The sequence below is a fragment of the Lontra canadensis genome, unplaced genomic scaffold, assembly GCF_010015895.1.
Source record: "Lontra canadensis isolate GAN:19392208 unplaced genomic scaffold, GSC_riverotter_1.0 scaffold24, whole genome shotgun sequence".
In the NCBI taxonomy this organism is placed as follows: domain Eukaryota; kingdom Metazoa; phylum Chordata; class Mammalia; order Carnivora; family Mustelidae; genus Lontra; species Lontra canadensis.
In genome coordinates this window covers 23317331-23334702 of record NW_022631018.1, presented here as the reverse complement: position 1 = coordinate 23334702, position 17372 = coordinate 23317331, and the positions used below count along the sequence as shown (strand labels likewise).

Genomic DNA, 17372 nt, shown 5'->3' with positions numbered 1-17372 from the left:
AGGTCTGTATGGAGCCATTTTATTTTATTTTATTGGAACTGCTGATTGGCCAGAGTTGGAATTCCTAATCCTGGCTGTAAGAGCTTCCTGTCCTAATCAGCCAAAGAGTGACCTTTTTTTAAGTCACTTGTTCATTAACAAGTGATATCATTAAGTCTGTCTTGGATTGTCGAAAAGCCACTTGGGGATTTGGTTTGTCTTTATGGTCAAAATTCAGTGACTGTAAACTCAGACCCTTGGCCCAGTTCCATCTCTAAATAACCTCTCAGGTGTCAGATTTTGCAAGCCAGCCTTGAGGCAGGGATCTGGCCAAAGAAAACCCTTGAGGAGACTTTTATTAATTGGCGTTGTAGATTGGCTTCCCTTGCAGCGCTCACCACTGTGGAGGAAACCAGTCAAAATGGCGCAGCGTAAGTAAGGGCTATCAACCAGTGCCGCTTCCTGGGATAACCTGGTCCGATGGCCTGGCCTTGTGCTTTGTCCTTCATTTTGAACTCCAATGCCTTGGTGTGCTTTCCTGCCTACCCACGATGGCAGGGAACGTCTTTTGTTGGCTTCCTGTTTGAAAGAAGGGCTTGTTTTGAGGTTTGGACCACAAATAATAATCCATTGTTCTCTATAATAATAATCCACCCTCCTTAGCAGAAAAAGTCTGCTTGATGCAGTGTGGCTATCAGTTTATTTAAGAGAATAGCCAAAAGTGCCCATTGTGTCCTGAGAATAAACATTTGGAAGACGGTTGGGAGGACTGGGGGAGGACTTGTTCTCCCGTGGTTAAGACCTCAGGAAGAAAACGTTCTGCGCATGATCGTCAGGCCTGGCTGGTAGACAGTGCCCTTCCCTGTTGTGCTCACCTGTTACATTCGAAGAAGAAACGGGACACAGCGGGTACGGATTTTTCCCAAACTGTGTCCTTAAAAAATATCTTTATTTGGAAGATAATCTTTTCTATGTTAGCTTTAATTGGTTTCATTTTTAGGCTAAATTATTTTCTTTGTAACCTTCATTTGATCCATGAACATGTCTTTTTTGAGTGAAGATTATTTTATTTTAGCAGCAATCCTTAAAATTCTTGCAGTTGGCTCTGCTTACAGATTTGAAAAAAGGAGCTATTTTTATATTATAAGCGATAGACATTTTAACGACTATTTCTGGGCTTAGGCTAACTGCATGAACTCAGTGGGTGAAGTGAAAATGTGGCCCAGAGTGTGCAGCTGGTTCTTCTATGGCGCGCAGAAACTAGCAGTAGATACGGTTTCACTAAGGAAAGCAGAATGTGTTGTGCATATTTTCGCCTTAAATCCCTTAAAGGAAAAAGGGTCAGTTAAACAATAAACTTGGCTTTTTTTTTTTTTTAAGATTTTATTTATTTATTTTTGCAGGAGAGGGAGAGAGAGCGCGTGTCCACAGTGGGGGGGAGGGCTACAGGGAGGGGCAGAGGGAGAAGCAAGCTCTTCACAGCTGGCTCGGGCCTCGCGGAAGGCAGATGCTTCACCTTCTGGGCCACACAGGGGGCCCTGGCTTTTTTTTTTTTTTTTTTTTTTTAAGATTTATTTGTTTATTATAGTGCAGGGAAGGGGAGGGGCAGAGGGAGAGACAAAAACAATCTCAAGCAGAGTCCCCACTGATCGCGGGGTCCAGTGAGGGCTTGATCCCAAGATTCTGAGACCCTGACCTGAGCTGAGCTCCGGTCTAGTGCTTAATGACTGAGCCACCCACGTGTTCTTAATATGGCTCTAAATGATGCGATACCGTACCCAGAATAGTTTGAATTACATTAAATATAGAAGATGAGAAAAGTAGTGTGATCGCAATTGAAATTTAACAGGTAGAACTGTTTAAAGAAGTGGAAAAAAATATGCCCTCAACATTATTAAAAATAGACCATCAGGGAAGCAACCAAGATGTCCTTCAGGAGGTGAAGACCCATAAATAATATCCATTATTCAGCAATAAAAAGAAATGAGCTCTCTTGCTATAAATGACATGGAAGAAACTTAAATATTACTAAGTGAAAGCAGCTAATTTGAAAAGGCTACATTTGGGGGCGCCTGGGTGGCTCAGTGGGTTAAGCCGCTGCCTTCGGCTCAGGTCATGATCTCGGGGTCCTGGGATCGAGCCCCGCGTCGGGCTCTCTGCTCAGTGGGAAGCCTGCTTCCTCCTCTCTCTCTGCCTGCCTCTCTGCCTACTTGTGATCTCTGTCTGTCAAATAAATAAATCCTTTAAAAAAGAAAAGAAAAGGCTACATTTGCTCTATGATTCCAACCACATAATGGTCTGGCAAAGGCAAAGAAACAGTAGAAAAAATCAGTGGTTACCAGGGGCTTGGGGCAGGGAGGAGAGGAGTGAACAGGCAGGACACGGAGTTTAGGGCAGTAGAATGATTCTGTGTTTGACTGTAATAGTGGATCCGTTGTCAAAACCCACGATAGGGATAGCACAGAGTGAGCCTTAATATGAAGGGTGGGATTTAGTTAACAATATTGACTCATCAGTGGTCCAGTGTATTACACTAACAAAAGATGTTACTAATAGGGAAACTTGGAGGGGGCAAGGGAGTGAGGGAAGAGATGGGAACCCTCTGCTTCCTGCTCGTCGTTTCTGTAACCCTAAGACTGCTCTAAGAAATAAAGTCTGGTTAATTTAATAATATATACATATATATATTTTTTTAATTTTATTTATTTGACAGAGATCACAAGTAGGCAGAGAGGCAGGCAGAGAGAGAGAGGAGGAAGCAGGCTCTCTGCTGATCATGGAGCCCGACGGGCTCGATCCCAGGACCCCGAGATCATGACCTGAGCCGAAGGCAGAGGCTTCACCCACTGAGCCACCCAGACGCCCCAAGTCTGGTTAATTTGAAAGAAAACATAGACATTAGGTATAGCTGAATAGTGAAAATATCTTCTTGCTGAAAAGCAGGAACAAAGTCCTGGGCGGTCAGCAGTTTGCCCTGCTTGTGGGCAGTACCTGGCGGTGGGACATTCTGCCAGACGCGCGGAGTACACGACGGCCGCAGATGTGCAGCAGACATCGAGTGATTCTCGTGGTCTTTGCGTCTGTCCTCATAGGTCAGCACGTGCTGTTCGCTAAGCCCGACTCAGGCTCTCTTTGGTCTTCTCTCTCCAGTGGCCACTGGCGTGCCAGCCTTGGAGGTGTATACGCCAAAGGAAATCTTCGTGGCAAATGGGACACAAGGGAAGCTGACTTGCAAGTTCAAGTCCGCTAACACCACAGGCACGTCGACCTCGGTCTCCTGGAGCTTCCAGCCAGAGGGGACCGACACCACGGTGTCGGTAGGCATGCTCACGTCCTCCTGCCGAGCCTCCCTCCCCGCTTCTCCCCTGCTGTCCTGTCGTGAATGTACGTTCTTCCGATGGCTGGTTCGCTTCCCAAAGGACTGTGTTGACACTCAGATTCCAGGGCCCTTCTCTTGCTTCAAGCTCTCCGGGAAGAAATAAGGGCGGCATCCTTGAAATGCAGTTCTTTCCTTGGCCTTGCGCAGATGGCCCGCCCCGCTCACCGGCCCCTGTTCTCCTCCATCACATCCCCTTATGGGATTTCTCTTCCATGGAGCAGCTTCCAGTCGACCCTGCTGACCAATCCTGGTTGATCCTCCCCATTTCAACTTTCATTTGCCCCATTTTTATTTGTATTTCTTTGAACTCTTCCTGTTTTACACACACACACACACACACTCTCTCTCTCTCTCCTTTCTGATTTAAGTATGAGGGTTTTTATTTAGAATCCGTCTGCTTCCGCGGCAGTCGTGGGCCTTCCTGTGCGGCGGGTCCTGAGTTGTGTGCTCTCACTCTGGAATAATTGGGAGTAGGAATGGTCCCGGGGGGGATTTCAGACTAAGGTGAGCGGCCGAACAGAGATGAGTGCCAGAGAGCTGACAGGAAGGTTCGTCTGTCAGTAGCCGAGTGTGGGCCAAGCAGTGTGGTGATTCCACGTGGATGGACCATCTGGTTCTTTTCTTAATGTACTTTTAAAACATTTTATTTATTTATTTATTTATTTGAGAGAGAGCATGTAAGAGAGCACAAGCAGGGGAAGGGTCAGAGGCAGAGGGAGAAGCAGACTCCCCGCGGGGCTCCATCCCAGGACCCTGAGATCATGACCTGAGCCGGAGGCAGATGCTTAACCCACTGAGCCCTCCCGGCACTCCGGCCCCCCTGATTCATGTCTGGAGGATGGGGACGAGCAGCCCTCCCCCTGGGGCTGCTGTGAGGGTCGCAGAGGATTGTCATGTCAAGTGCTTGGGACCGTGTCTGGCTCCCGAGGGGCTAATGTGCACAGTTTGTCCTGTTTCTGTGGTTCCATCTGCACATGGACATGCTCTAGCAGGTCTCCCTTTTCAGGGTGTCAGTACTCAGCAGGGACAGAGTCTGCTGCTTCTCTCTAAGCTAAATTCTACGTGATGATGGGTTACATCCCTGAGCACCCTCTGGAGGCTGTGCCCCTCGCACACCCCTCTTATCGCCTCCTCACCCTCTCGAGGAACATGTGTGTTTCCCACTGCAGACTTGGGGGGCATGGGAAACTGTTCAGAGGGTCGTGACCTACCCCATGTCACACCATACAGGCGGGAATTGTTCAAACCCTGTTTTCTTGCCCTCTGGTTGCTCTGTTATTTCCATTATGTCTCCCCTCACTCAGAGGAAAACATTTGTTTTTTTTGTTTGTTTGTTTTGTTTTTAAAGATTTTATTTATTTATTTGACAGGCAGAGATCACAAGTAGGCAGACAGGCAGAGAGAGAGAGGAAGAAGCAAGCTCCCCGCTGAGCAGAGAGCCCGATGTGGGGCTCGATCCTGGGACCCTGGGATCATAACCTGAGCCGAAGGCAGAGGCTTAACCCACTGAGCCACCCAGGCGGCCCGAGGGAAACATTTGATTATAATGTTTACTGTCTCTAGGCTTTAGGGATTGCTTCAAGCTGTGTCTCTCAGTCTTATTATTCATTATCCCCTTCCTACGGAGTGTCTTTGAAATATGCTTTCCTAATTTCTGTCCCCCTTCTATGAAATTTTAAGACCACAGATACACTGTTAAATCTGTGTTTTATATGTAAAAAAGAGTAAGATTTTTTTCTTATTGTTCTCTGTCCTCAGAGCCAGTATTTGCTCCCCCATGGTGAGAGGTGTCACCCCTGTTGAGAACGCATGGTTTAGAAGCTCTAGAAGCTGCTATTTGGTCATCTGTGGAAGTGGAGAGTGTCTTTTTTTTTTTTTTTTTTTTTTTTTAAACGGAGAGTCTTTGTGCAAAAAATATCCCCTTGATGCCTTTCCTGAAAGAACAGACTGCCTGTCCATTATCTCTAGATCATGAGCTCCTGAGGGTCTCCTTTGGGAACTGGCGGTGTGTATAGAGATGACTGGAGCCCCGGGAATAAAACTTTAGCCTGAGTGGCTTCACTTCCCGACATGCGATGTCGGGAAAGCTACATGTTCACTGTTGAATTAAGTCTCCAAAACAAGACCTGTTGCTCCAGGTTGGAATATATCACACCTGACTTCCAAATCCTTAAGTGGACCTATGTCTTCTGGGATTTTCATAAAAAAGGAAAACGGCCTGGATGTTATGCCAGAGAAGGAAGGCAGGCTGAGTTCAAGTCCACGAGTGCAGATGTTAGATAACTTACTCACTGGGTACAGCTGGGGGTGACTCTCGGTGAGTTTGCATAGGAGTGAGTGAGGGCAGGAGTCGTGCGGACGACCAGGGGAAGCGGTCTGCGTCTTCATGGGAACATGGCCTCGGTGCAAAAGATGCTTCCCACAGATGCAAAATTTAGCACACCTCAGTTTACTCAAATGAGTCCAAACCTGTGAGGGTTTTAGTCTTCAGTAAGAGTGGGTGTGAGGGGCATCGTTCAGTCCATGGGAAATAAAACCTCACCAGGAAGACACCCAGTGGTAATAACTTTCTCTCAAAAAGTTGGCTCCATTTATGCTCGAGACAGTCTTGTCAAGTGGCTTCAAGCAAGTCCGCAAGACTTACTGTGAAGAACATGCTGTGTTTTTCATTAGCGTATTTAGCTGATCAGTTTATACTTACACACCAACCTGATCACAGGCAATTCCTGAACGCTTAGCTGTTGATACAAGATCTTTTAACTCAAAAGCATCAGAATATGTTTAATAAGATGAGCTGGTTGCTTTGGTTTTTATAGGTTTCCCCTGGCCCACTCCCATCCCACCAGGGAATAAGGAGAAAGAGCTGCTTGGATCGAAGCCCAGGATCAGGAGAGATCCCCCGGCCCCTAGACCATACCTAGCTTCCAAGGTGCTGGGCTTGACAGGGTTTCTTTGAGAAATGAGTTCCTTTGCTAAAAAGCAGGTGTGAGGAAAGTTAGCTGAAGGCTGATCTTCAAAGAGAAGTGAGGACATCAGGGTGTCTGGGCTTCCTCTCGTGCACCTGTAACATTTCCCTGGGAAACTAGTACGTAAGAGGGAGAAGCCCGTCAGATTAACTAACTGCTCTGTGATATTTAGGCTTTACCTGCTTCAGGGCTTTCTAGAACTAAGTGGTAAACTTTGTGAGTTCAGACTGAAACCTTTGGATTCACAGTCTCCATCATGGTGTGGTCACTGGCTCTGAAGGGTCAGATGGTCCTGACTTTGACTTTGGGTCCACCCCCTGTTGTCACTGTGACCTTGAACAGATGGCTTCTTTGAGTCTCCTTTTCCTTATGTATGAAGAATGGGCAGTAATCACTCCACCGGTGGCATATTGAGAAGATTTGAGACAATACCCGAGTTTATGGCTTCAGCTGAAATAGGGTCGATCCCTGTGCTTTCTAAACGCTGGTCTGGCTTCTGTCCCATAGCTCACTTGTCATATGGAGTTGTATGACTTTCTCTATGAAGTATTCGCCCGTTACGGAGTATGGGGTGCCTGCTGTGAGGAGAGCTCATGTGTCTTTTTTTTCTGGTTGCAGTTTTTCCACTACTCCCAAGGGCAAGTGTATCCTGGGAATTACCCACCATTTAAGGACAGGACCAGCTGGGCTGGAGACCTGGACAAGAAAGACGCGTCCATCAACATAGAAAATATGCAGTTTATCCACAACGGCACCTATATTTGTGACGTCAAAAACCCTCCTGACATTGTTGCCCAGCCGGGACACATTAGGCTCTATGTCGTAGAGAAAGGTACTTCCCTGAGTGTTTTGGCAGTGGTAACACAGTCCCCTTTGTCTCAGGTTCAGTTGAAGAGCAGGAGTGACATTTCCAAGTATGTTTGTCTGCAGTTAGGTGCCCTGTCCCCATGTACCTATGGCTGCGAGGTCGGAGAGTCCCTGCTTCTCCGGCTGCTTGAGCCAGGTTCCCCATCTGTATCCTTGGAGCCCGCTCCCCCAAATTCAGGAATGTCCTTCTTCAGTATTAATTGGAAGTAAGACCGAACTCACAGTGGGTGGAAGGGATGGGCAGTGGGAAAGAAGGTGAGTACGGCTTCCATGTCCTTCGAGGGAGAGTTTCCACATTTGCAAAAGCAGGACAGTGTTTTCCTTCCCTTTCTTGGAAAATAAGCAGGAAATGCAGGTTCTGGTGTCTCCTTTTGAGACAAAGTCTGCTTTGTTGGGGAGGAAATTGAGGTAAATTCACAGCCCTGGAATTTCTCTGGCTTTAGAGCATCAGGAGGGAGGGTTGTGTGGCAGACGTGCTATGCTCTGTAGCTCATCCTTCACCCGTGAGCGTGTGCACGTCGTCAGTCAGACGCCAGGAGCTCGTAATGCGGACACTACAGAGGACGTGGAAGCCGCTAAAGCACTCACTTATTGATTTAATAAAATCCTGCTGCTTTTCTTGGTAGCAAAGTACCTTAAAATGATTTTGTTCTTTCTCTCCAGAGGTCTTGCCCGTGTTTCCAGTTTGGGTGGTGGTGGGGATAGTTACTGCTGTGGTCCTGGGTCTCACTCTGCTCATCAGCATGACCCTGGCTGTCCTCTATAGAAGGAGAAACTCTAAACGGGATTATATTGGGTAAGAAACGCTGCTTCGGGGGCGGGGGCAGGGTGGGGGAGAGGATGGGGGAGGAAAGGAATTTAAAAAACGTGAATTTTTTGTGGAGAAAGAATGGTGAAGTATTAGCTACTGTTTGCTTTCACATCGGAGTGGGGGAGTGTGTCCCGCAGGGGCCAGCAGAGCGCGGAGGCCTGTGGGTGAGCGCGGGCTGTGGCCTCCGCCCCACTCCAGAAGGCCCGTCCTGGGTCCGGCGATCGGCACGGCCGTCGGCAGCCCCCCGACCACAGTTAGGACTGCAAGACCACGCATGTTCCTTTCCCGCTCTGAGTGTGGTTTGAGTCTCTGGTAGCGGTCTCACGAGGCTCTCCTTTGCAGTTAGGTGAATATGAAACGCTAGTCCCAGAGCGCGGCGTAGACGGGCGTAGACGGGCGTAGACGGCCGCAGCCGCGTGACGTGAGGGTTTTCCCGCTCTTCCTGCTTCGTGAGCGGTTTTACTGCTGTGCTCATTCTCGAATGCACGGCTGCACCCTCGAAACCGGGCTAGTGAGAGCTGAACAGCAGAGGGTACCAGCAAAAAAGAGAAGTAGATTGTCTTATTTATGGCTTCGGAAAGAGAGTACCTCGGAGCAGAGGGTGCGTGTCTAACTGAAGGACTTCTCCCTGGCTCCAGCTGGCCGGCCAGCCCACGCACGCTAGGTAGGACTCCCGGGGTAAGACCGAGCAGAGGCCGGGTTCAGGCAGCAGCGCGAGCCGGGCCCCCTGTGCGCGGGCTTGCTGGCAACAGCCTGAATCGGGGATTGTGCTCCGAGAGGATGGCGTGCCCCGGACCCCCATGCTGCTGGATGGTAGGAACCTGGGCCCCGCTGCTCTGGTCTTTAGGAGTGCCGTGTTCTAACAAGTTTGAGTGTTCAAATTCAGATCTTGTTTGCTTGGAATGCTCTGTCCTGCTGACTCTGTCTTCCCCTTTGCATGGTGAGTGCTTTACGAAGACCTGTAACTAGAGGGCTGGTTTTCAACGTGAGACTAACGGCGGGTGGTGACACGCCTGGGTCTGTAGCTCTTGCTTTGGGGCTCGGAAGGGGGGCAGAACTGTGCCTTAGAATCCTGCATGGCATCGTGAATGCTGCTTTTCTTCTGACTGTGGTTTTTTCCTCCCCTGCTTTTTCTGCCGTGGTGTGCCGGGATCAGATCCTGCTCATCTGCCACTTCCTAAGAAAAGCTGACATAGACGACACCCTGGGACTGTGGCAGGGCTGGGGTCCTCTTCCACTCCCACTAGACACATGGTAACCAATCACACTGCCCGTTGCTGTTAACATGACGTGTGTGCGTTCCGCCCCTCGCCCTTGTGGACAGCTAACCCACTAGCTCTGAGCTGACCCCGCAGTTACTACAGTTTGTCCACGGATGCGTCCTGTGTTTGCACAGGCCCCTTGTCGAGTGTGCCATCCCCGGGACCTGGGTTGTCAGGGTTCCTAGAGGGTTTGTGCATCGGAGTATGTATGTTCTTCGTGTGGAGTGCGTGTGCGTGTGCGCGTGCGTGTGCGTGTCAGTGTTCTTTCATATGTGAATTGTGGTGTTGGTGATTGAGACCCTTTTTGTGTCAGATCCCCAGACCATTTTGGTTTGGGGTCAGAGCTCAGAGCGTCCTGTTTCGGAGAAGACGCCATTCCCAGAGCACATTGTCGCTCTGGTCTTAGTAACCACACTTGAATGTGACACCCCCCCACCCCACCCCACACCTCCCCACTCCTGAGAGTTGCTTTAAAAAATGCATCATAAAGGACTTAAGCTCTGACAAGTACCATTAGAGAATCCCTAATGAGTTTCCTCCTGCAGTCACTCTGCCTTTATTTATGAGGTAATGCTTATTCTGAAAGACCCCCAGAGGCCTGACCAAGTTCAGCCTGTGTGATGTGACATACCAGTTTCTTAGTGTTCGTGACCTCCTGGGTTCTCTTTGGTTGGGCTGCAGCCTTCGTGGGGAAACTGAGTCTGGGGAGCTACGGGGCAGAAGGAAGGAGATGCGCCTGGGTGCGGGTCTGTGACTTCTGGAGCACACTCACCAGAGGTCTGCCTTGGGCCAGTGACAGGAAGCTTGGCTTGCTCGCCGAGGGGGATGATCGCAGAGGGAAGACACAGAGCAGCGGAAGCATAAGTGACCCCGAGAGCTGGAGCCCCCTCAGCAGGGTGATTGCAGTGTGGGGCCAAGAGGTTGCACCATGCTGGATTCTGTGCACACACAGTGGGTTCATCGACTTGAGAGAAGTAGTGTCAGGGATGAGAAATAGCCTCGAGTCTGTGACCATTTCGACCCTCATCGTTCTGCTGTGTTGTGTTTTATCTGCTGCTTCATCTTGTCATCACTTGCCTATCTATATATTTTTTCCATTTATTTTATTTTCTTTTTTTTTTTACATTTGTTCTCCAAACTGCCAACTCACCAGCTGCAGTACGTCAGAGAGCGCGTCACCACTTAAGGAGGCTCCACGGAAGTCGCCCTCCGACGCAGAGGGTCTGGTAAAGAGCCTGCCTTCCGGATCCCACCAGGTAACGGCTGGTTGCAGCTCTGCCCCCCACTCTGCGCCCTGGCACTTTCCTGGTGCAGGAAACAGTACTGAGCCCTGCGGCAGGAAAGAGAGCAGCCCGGGAAGGGGGAAGCAAGAGCTGGCTGAGGAGGGCCACGGGAAGGCGTGCGGAAGAATCCGGCCCGCAAAGGGTTCCGCCATTTGGATTGTACTAGTCATGCCGCTCCTCTCGGCCCGGTGACATTAGGGGACGGCTTCGTCAGATGTAATTCCTTAACTGCTTAAGGAAACAAGTCTAGTGAACTAAATTATGCGTTGAGGCGCCTGCAAGACAAGGAATTAGCAGGAAAAAGTGATATTCTTGGTATTGAAAATAAAACGGGAACTGTTTTTTTGTATGAGTTCTCTAGAAGAATCTGAAAGTGAAGATGTGTCTGAGTAACCGCTAAGCTCGATGAACGGGGAGCAGCGTGGATGTGGACTTCGTGTCGAAAGCACAGAGGAGAAGTAACTGTGATTTGGAACTCAGCATGGGACCTGGTGTCGTGCTTGAGAATGTGTTTCGGCTGTGTTGTTGGGACTCTAACTGCGGCACGGCAGAAATTCCAGAGCTTAGGACCAATTCTGTCCTTCTGGGGTAGAAAGCATTCTAAGGAATTTGGCCAATTCCAGTTTTTCCCTGAGGTGTTTTGGAGCTCCGATGGATTTAAAGGGAACTGAAGGACAGAATGACAGTGTTCTGTGGAGGGTGATACTCATGCTTTTTTTTTTTTTTTTTGCTTTTTTTAAAAATTAATTTTTTAAAAAATAAACATATAATGTATTTTTATCCCCAGGGGTACAGGTCTGTGAATCGCCAGGTTTACACATTTTACAGCACTCATCTTTTTTTTTTTTTTTAAGATTTTTTTTTATTTCTTTATTTAACAGAGAAAGAGAGCACAAGTAGGCAGAGGCAGGCAGAGAGAGAGGGGGAAGCAGGCTCCCTGCTGTGCAGAGAGCCCGACGTGGGGCTCGATCCCAGGACCCTGAGACCATGACCCGAGCCGAAGGCCGAGGCTTAACCCACTGAGCCACCCAGGCTCCCCTCCATGCTCTTATTCCACAGCTCTTACTGAGGCACTGTGATGGTCACTCCCTAAAAGCACACACCCGGCAGTTCACAGAATTGGGCCTAGAAATCAGGTTCTAGCACATTCTCTGTCATTTCATAGCATCAGGGCTCATGACTAATTCCTAGTCTGTCTGTCTCTCTCAGAGAACATACTATGTCTCAGATACTTCAGCTCACTAATTTGGGTTGCAGATGGGAATAGGGTTATGAATAAAGGCTTGAGAGTTCGGCATAACATCTGAAGAAGTCTTGGAAACTTTTTCTTCTGCTTTAAGTGCTGTGGGCATTGCTTACCTGTTCAAAACAAACAAGGAAATAAAAACCAGAATGGTGTTTGGACATTGGAAAATGAAACAGCTCAGTGTGGTACTGTGATCCCTGAGAGAAAGGACACAAATAAGAGGAGCCCTGTGACTCTCTGAGCGTACTGCCTCGAGGCAGTTCCCAGACGGCAGGGCTGGGAGGGGAAGCAAAACGGAATTCAGTTGTCTCAGTGAGTTGAGGAGCAGAAGTCAGTGTTTGGGGAGGCCAAGGTGTCTAGGATTTATGAAGCAAAGTACCAGAGAAGAAGAAACCACAGAGAAAAAGAAATGTGCAGTGGTGGGACTCCGTTGAGCCTTCTCCTGAGTAGAGATTTTAGCTTGCATGGGAGAAAACACCCTCCAGTCAGAGAAAGCCACTCGAAAAGCAGCAGATTTTATGATACCAGTCAGGGCCGGGAATTGTTTGTGTTCCTAAAGGCCAGAATGCAGAGACCTGGTGTTACACAGAGCTTTGGTTGCAGGCCTCACAATTGGTCATGCCTTAGTAGTAGAGCTAGTGCAGCACCAGCATGTGGACACCGTGGGCCCACCGTAACAAAGCTTCAAAGGAGGCCTTTGAAGAATCAGACTAAAGTGAAAGTATTTTCGCTGCATGCCAGAACAAAAATCCAACACTCTTTACAAGAATACAACAAAATCCAGCACCCAGCAATGCAAAGTTTACGATGTCTAGCACCAATCAAAAATTACCACACATACAGAGAAGCAGGAAGATAACATAACCAGGAGAAAAGCCAATCAATAGAAACAAAACGAGAAATGACAGACAATGGACATGGAACCAGGACTTTTAAACAAGCATGAAAATCTTAGAAATAACCTTAATGATGTAAAGGAAACCTTGACATAATGAAACAAATATAAAAAAGACCAAAACGGGGTGGGGGGTGGGGCGTGAACAACAGCAGCAGCATTTGATGGCATAACCCGAAGAAGAAAAGATCAGAAAGCTTGAAGACAGCAATAGAAACTACCCAAAATGAAGCATGAAAAGAAGGGTTCACCAGAGGAGATGGGCCACATCTGTCTAGAGTCAGAAAAGGGAAGGAAAGAGAAGAGAATAAGGAAAAAAATTACATAACAGCCGAATGCTTTCCATTCTTTTATTTCTTCTGGTATTTATCTTCATGTTTCTAAACAACTTTATTATATTACTACTTCTAGATTCTTCACTTTTAGATATTACCTACTGACTCCATACTATGGAAAATGAAAATATACATTTCTTTTTCTCCCAGTCTTTTTTCCTAACACACATTCTGTACACATACATACACACAGGCCTCTTCCCGATGTGGTTATGTCACTGTATTTAGATATATTTCAGAGTTGTGTGTACCTTTTTTTCCCCACCATTGTACCACATATATTTGCTTCCTTTTATAGTTTTTCATTTTTCATGGAGTCAGTATTTGCCTTGTTTTTTATTTGCAGTTTTCTAAGTACGCATGTATGTATGTATGTATTTCAAAAATTTTATTTACTCATTTGAGAGAGAACAGGGGAGGAGGAGAGGGAGAAGCAGGCTCCCTGGAGCCCAACTCAGGGCTCATTTCCAGGCCCCTGGGATCATGACCTGAGCTGGAGGCAGACACTTAACTGACTGAGCCATGCAGGTGCCCCTTTCTTAATAATTTTCAAAAGCTTTTTCTTACTCTCTCGCTATAACATCCTGTACTTGTTTTCATGGATGCATTTTCTTCTCTCTGCACATACCATTTTTTCATATATTTTATGTGATTTTTTTTTTAAATGTTTTCTTCTGTCACTTGATTTTGCTGTTTCTTTTCAGTTACCTTTTTCTCTTATCGTTTCTTTGATGTTAGAAGCTTTACTCAAACGCTTAGTCACCCCTGGTTACCCATTGATAGTGAAGGTGCTCAGATCTGACCCGAAGCTGCTTGTGTAGGGACAGAGCTTCCTGGGTCATGGGCTTCCCTGTGGGTATAAGGTGCTGCTTGTCTTCCACCGGGGACCTCTGAACCCGCTGCTGGGAGTCTTCTCTTCTTGGGTTCATCACCTTCTCCAGAAGGAAGTCCCTGCTGGGAGCGGAGCAGAGAAAGGAGACACGAGGGCTCCTTGCTCTATAGGCAAACTTGCCCACCATGTTTGGAGGGCCAACACCTCCCCCTCCCGTGCCTGCTGCCCCTGAGTCAGAGACTACCTCCCTTCTTGCAAGTCAGCCCCCAGGGTTCTGCCCAGGCCGAAGTTGGTGAGAAATAATCCAACCACGGTGTCGACCTATATGGTCATTTTTCAGCATCTGCAAGGTAACAGCAGACTAGCTTTGGGAGCAGAATTGGGGCATTCCTCACAGTTGATTCCTGGGTGATTTCCTTTGTGCCCAGGGCAAAGCCCTGAAGGCCTCTTCTGTCCCCATCAGACTGCAAATCAGGGTTTCTGTTCAGGTGGCATGTACCTGAGTACCCTTTGTCTGACTCACTTATTTTTATCAAGTCATACTGTACCTTTTATTTTGCAGTTGTACTTGTTCAAACTAGTTTCTGCCTTACCTGTTTCTGGAACTTACACATCCTCTGCCAGTTAGGGCCAGGCTTAGACATAGATCATGTGATTTCCTCACAGATCTCTTCTAGCTTTTGTTTTGTTTGGCGTTGCATCTCGTGGCCATGTCAACTCACAACAGGGACTGTTTTCCGAAAGCAAAAATGTTCGCTTCCTTCACACCATAAAGTTCCCAAGTGCCATAGAGCATTAACAGGTGATCCTAGTCTGTGCTTTTTTTCCCTAAAGATTTATTTGTTCCTTTTAGAGAGAGAGAGCAGGGGGGAGGGGCAGAGAGAGAGAGAGTCTCCAGCCAGACTCCCCTCTGAGCGTGGAGCCCAACGCAGGGCTCGATCTCACAATCCCGAAATCAAACGTGATGCTTACCTGACTGAGCCCTGTGCCCCCGCACCCCCCAGCCCCGGGCGCCCCCGGCATGTGCTTTCATTCACCATCACTCAAGTGCCATCTTCAGGTTCCAGAGCGATGCCTCGCCGAGCATCGGAGTGTTTGATGGAAGTTGTTTTCGCCAGAACCCTTGTGACATACACTCTCCCTCAGCTTGTTCAGATGGAGGCTGCAAAGATCTTCCCAGTTTAGGGAAAACGTACTTGACCTGGTATGTTCATCTTATTAGGGAATTTATGAGATTAATTACTTTTTGTTTTAAGTTTGTTTATTTGACAGAGCACAAGCAGGGCGAATTGGAGAGGGAGAAGCAGGCTCCCCACCGAGCAGGGAGCCCAATGCAGGACTTGATCCCAGGACGCAGGGATCATGACCTGAGCCGAGCAGATGCTGAACCTCCTGAGCCACCCGGCGCCCTAGATTAATCATCCTTTATAAGTTGAACGCAGCCAAACTTCAGGGTTCTCTTAGGGGTCGGTCGTCTGTCCCGGCGTGAGCCGTTCCACAGGCGTGGGTGCTTGCCTGCAGGCCGCATAGGCTGAGCGGGCAGATGACTGGCACCCAGACCCTGCCCGCCAAAACCTTAGGGTCTCCTGGATTATTGGGATCATTTTTAGGCTTTTCTGTGATGTCCTGAATTTTTGTTTAATCCTAATGAATATTTGGGGGGGGTTGTTTAGTTTTTGCTTCTTGAATACCCCGGCAAACATCCTTGAGGAGATCTTCATATTCAGATGAACTCCAAGGTAGTGTGTTAAGAATTAGTGGTGTATGGGGCGCCAGGGGGGCTCAGTCACTAAGCATCTGCTTCAGCTCAGGTCATGACCCAGGGTCCTGGGATCGAGCCCCGCATCGAGCTCCCTGCTCAGCGAGAAACCTGCTTCTCCCTCTCCCACTCCCCCTGCTTGTGTTCCCTCTCTCGCTGTGTCAGTCTCTGTCGAATAAATAAATTATTAAAAAAAAAAATTAGTGATGTGTTACAGACTGGCACTGACTTGGGTCCAGCCAGTGGTGGTGGTAACGTGGGGAGAATTATTTCATCTCAGCATCTGTTCCTCATCTCTGAAATGATGGGTTGGGGCAAGTCAATCTTCTCACTTTTCTCTTTTTAGTTATAAGGGCCTGTGGTGCTCTGTGCCTTATAAGGACTGGGTAGGCGGTTGCCCCGCACGCTGACAGTCAGACCGGTGAAGTGGGGGCGTGGGTAGGAATATGTGCAAAGTATCCCTTTGCACTTTCTTCTGGGATTTTATCATGACATGTTCCCTGATCACCAAAACCTTCCGTTTCCTACCTGTAGGCACCATCTGAGAACCTGGTAGCATTCGTAGTTACTACTGGGAGGAATAAATACGTCCATGCTATTTTATCAGAAGAGAAGGAGCAGGAGAACCTAAGGAGGAAATTTACAAAAGATGAGACGTAACCCCCAACCAAGACGTTAAGTTGCTGTTTCATTCGTCTTGCTCTGGTCACTATTTCTGTTATAGTTGGAAGGCTTGAGTAGCTTTAATAGTCAGAGGCTTATTGATTCACAAGGGGTGCCGAGGAAGGTACTTCTGTGTTCTTTAGTTCAGTGGCCCCACAGTGTCATCAACAACATAGTTCTTTCCACCATATTCTTTTTTTTTAAGATTCTGTTTATTTATTCGACAGAGACTGACACAGCGAGAGAGGGAACACAAGCCAGGGGAGTGGGAGAAGGAGAAGCAGGCTCCCCGCCGAGCAGGGAGCCCAATGCCGGGCTCGATCCTGGGGTCCCAGGATCATGACCCAAGCCAAGGGCAGACGCTTAAAGACTGAGCCCCTCAGACGCCCCGACCCACTGTACTCTTTCAGTCTCTGCATATTGTCTTGTTCTTGGGCTCCTTCCCGTAGCTTCCAGATGGCTGCCGTGGTGTCTCCCGTGGAGAAGAGCCAACTCGCCTCCCATGCGGTTTTTGTCATGAGGAAAACCTTCCCTAGAAGTTCGCCCGAAGGCTTCTCTGAGTCCCACGGGGAGCGGGCGCGCCCTGATGGCTCTTCCCGTCCGGGTCCTTTCCTGAGCGGGTGGAGGGCGAGCAGCACACGCAGGCTGGGGTGCTCAGCAGAGGGCGAGCCGGCAGCCTGGTCAGGAAGGGCGTGAGGTGGGCGCTGCTTCGAGTATCCGGCGTCGGGGATGACAAGTGAAACACTGCAAAGGGGAAGCTGAGTCTAAAATCAGTCTTGTGGGCATCTTTCCTGACCCCCGTGCTGGAGGCGGTTAATGTTCTGTGTGCTGGACGCAGGCATCGGTGGGGCGCGGGGACGCAGTGACCCAGTTCATGCCCCGCGGCGGAGACGCGGGGACATAGTGACCCAGTTCGTGCCCCGCGACCGGGACGCGGGGACACAGTGACCCAGTTCGTGCTCTGTGGCCGAGATGCAGGGACGCAGTGACCCAGTTCGTGCCCCGCGGCGGAGACGCGGGGACACAGTGACCCAGTTCGTGCCCCGCGGCCGGGATGCGGGGACGCAGTGACCCAGTTCGTGCCCTGTGGCCGAG

General features: G+C 48.8%; 1 protein-coding gene across 3 annotated transcripts in view; it reads left to right on the top strand.

Moving 5' to 3' along the window:
• MPZL1 (myelin protein zero like 1) overlaps positions 1 to 17372 on the top strand; it is a 54351-nt gene that overhangs the window by 33836 nt on the left and 3143 nt on the right. Inside the window, exons 2-6 of one of the 3 annotated variants that reach the window (XR_004383305.1) lie at positions 3130 to 3296; positions 6943 to 7156; positions 7855 to 7987; positions 9159 to 9256; positions 10418 to 10521. Coding sequence is in view for 2 of the 3 variants with exons in the window: in XM_032863061.1 (XP_032718952.1) it covers positions 3130 to 3296; positions 6943 to 7156; positions 7855 to 7987; positions 10418 to 10520 (617 nt within the window). In the remaining variant the exon portion in view is untranslated. Of the gene's footprint in view, positions 1 to 3129; positions 3297 to 6942; positions 7157 to 7854; positions 7988 to 9158; positions 9257 to 10417; positions 10522 to 17372 lie in introns of those variants that run through there. The other 2 variants (XM_032863061.1, XM_032863062.1) reach the window with 2 other exon arrangements.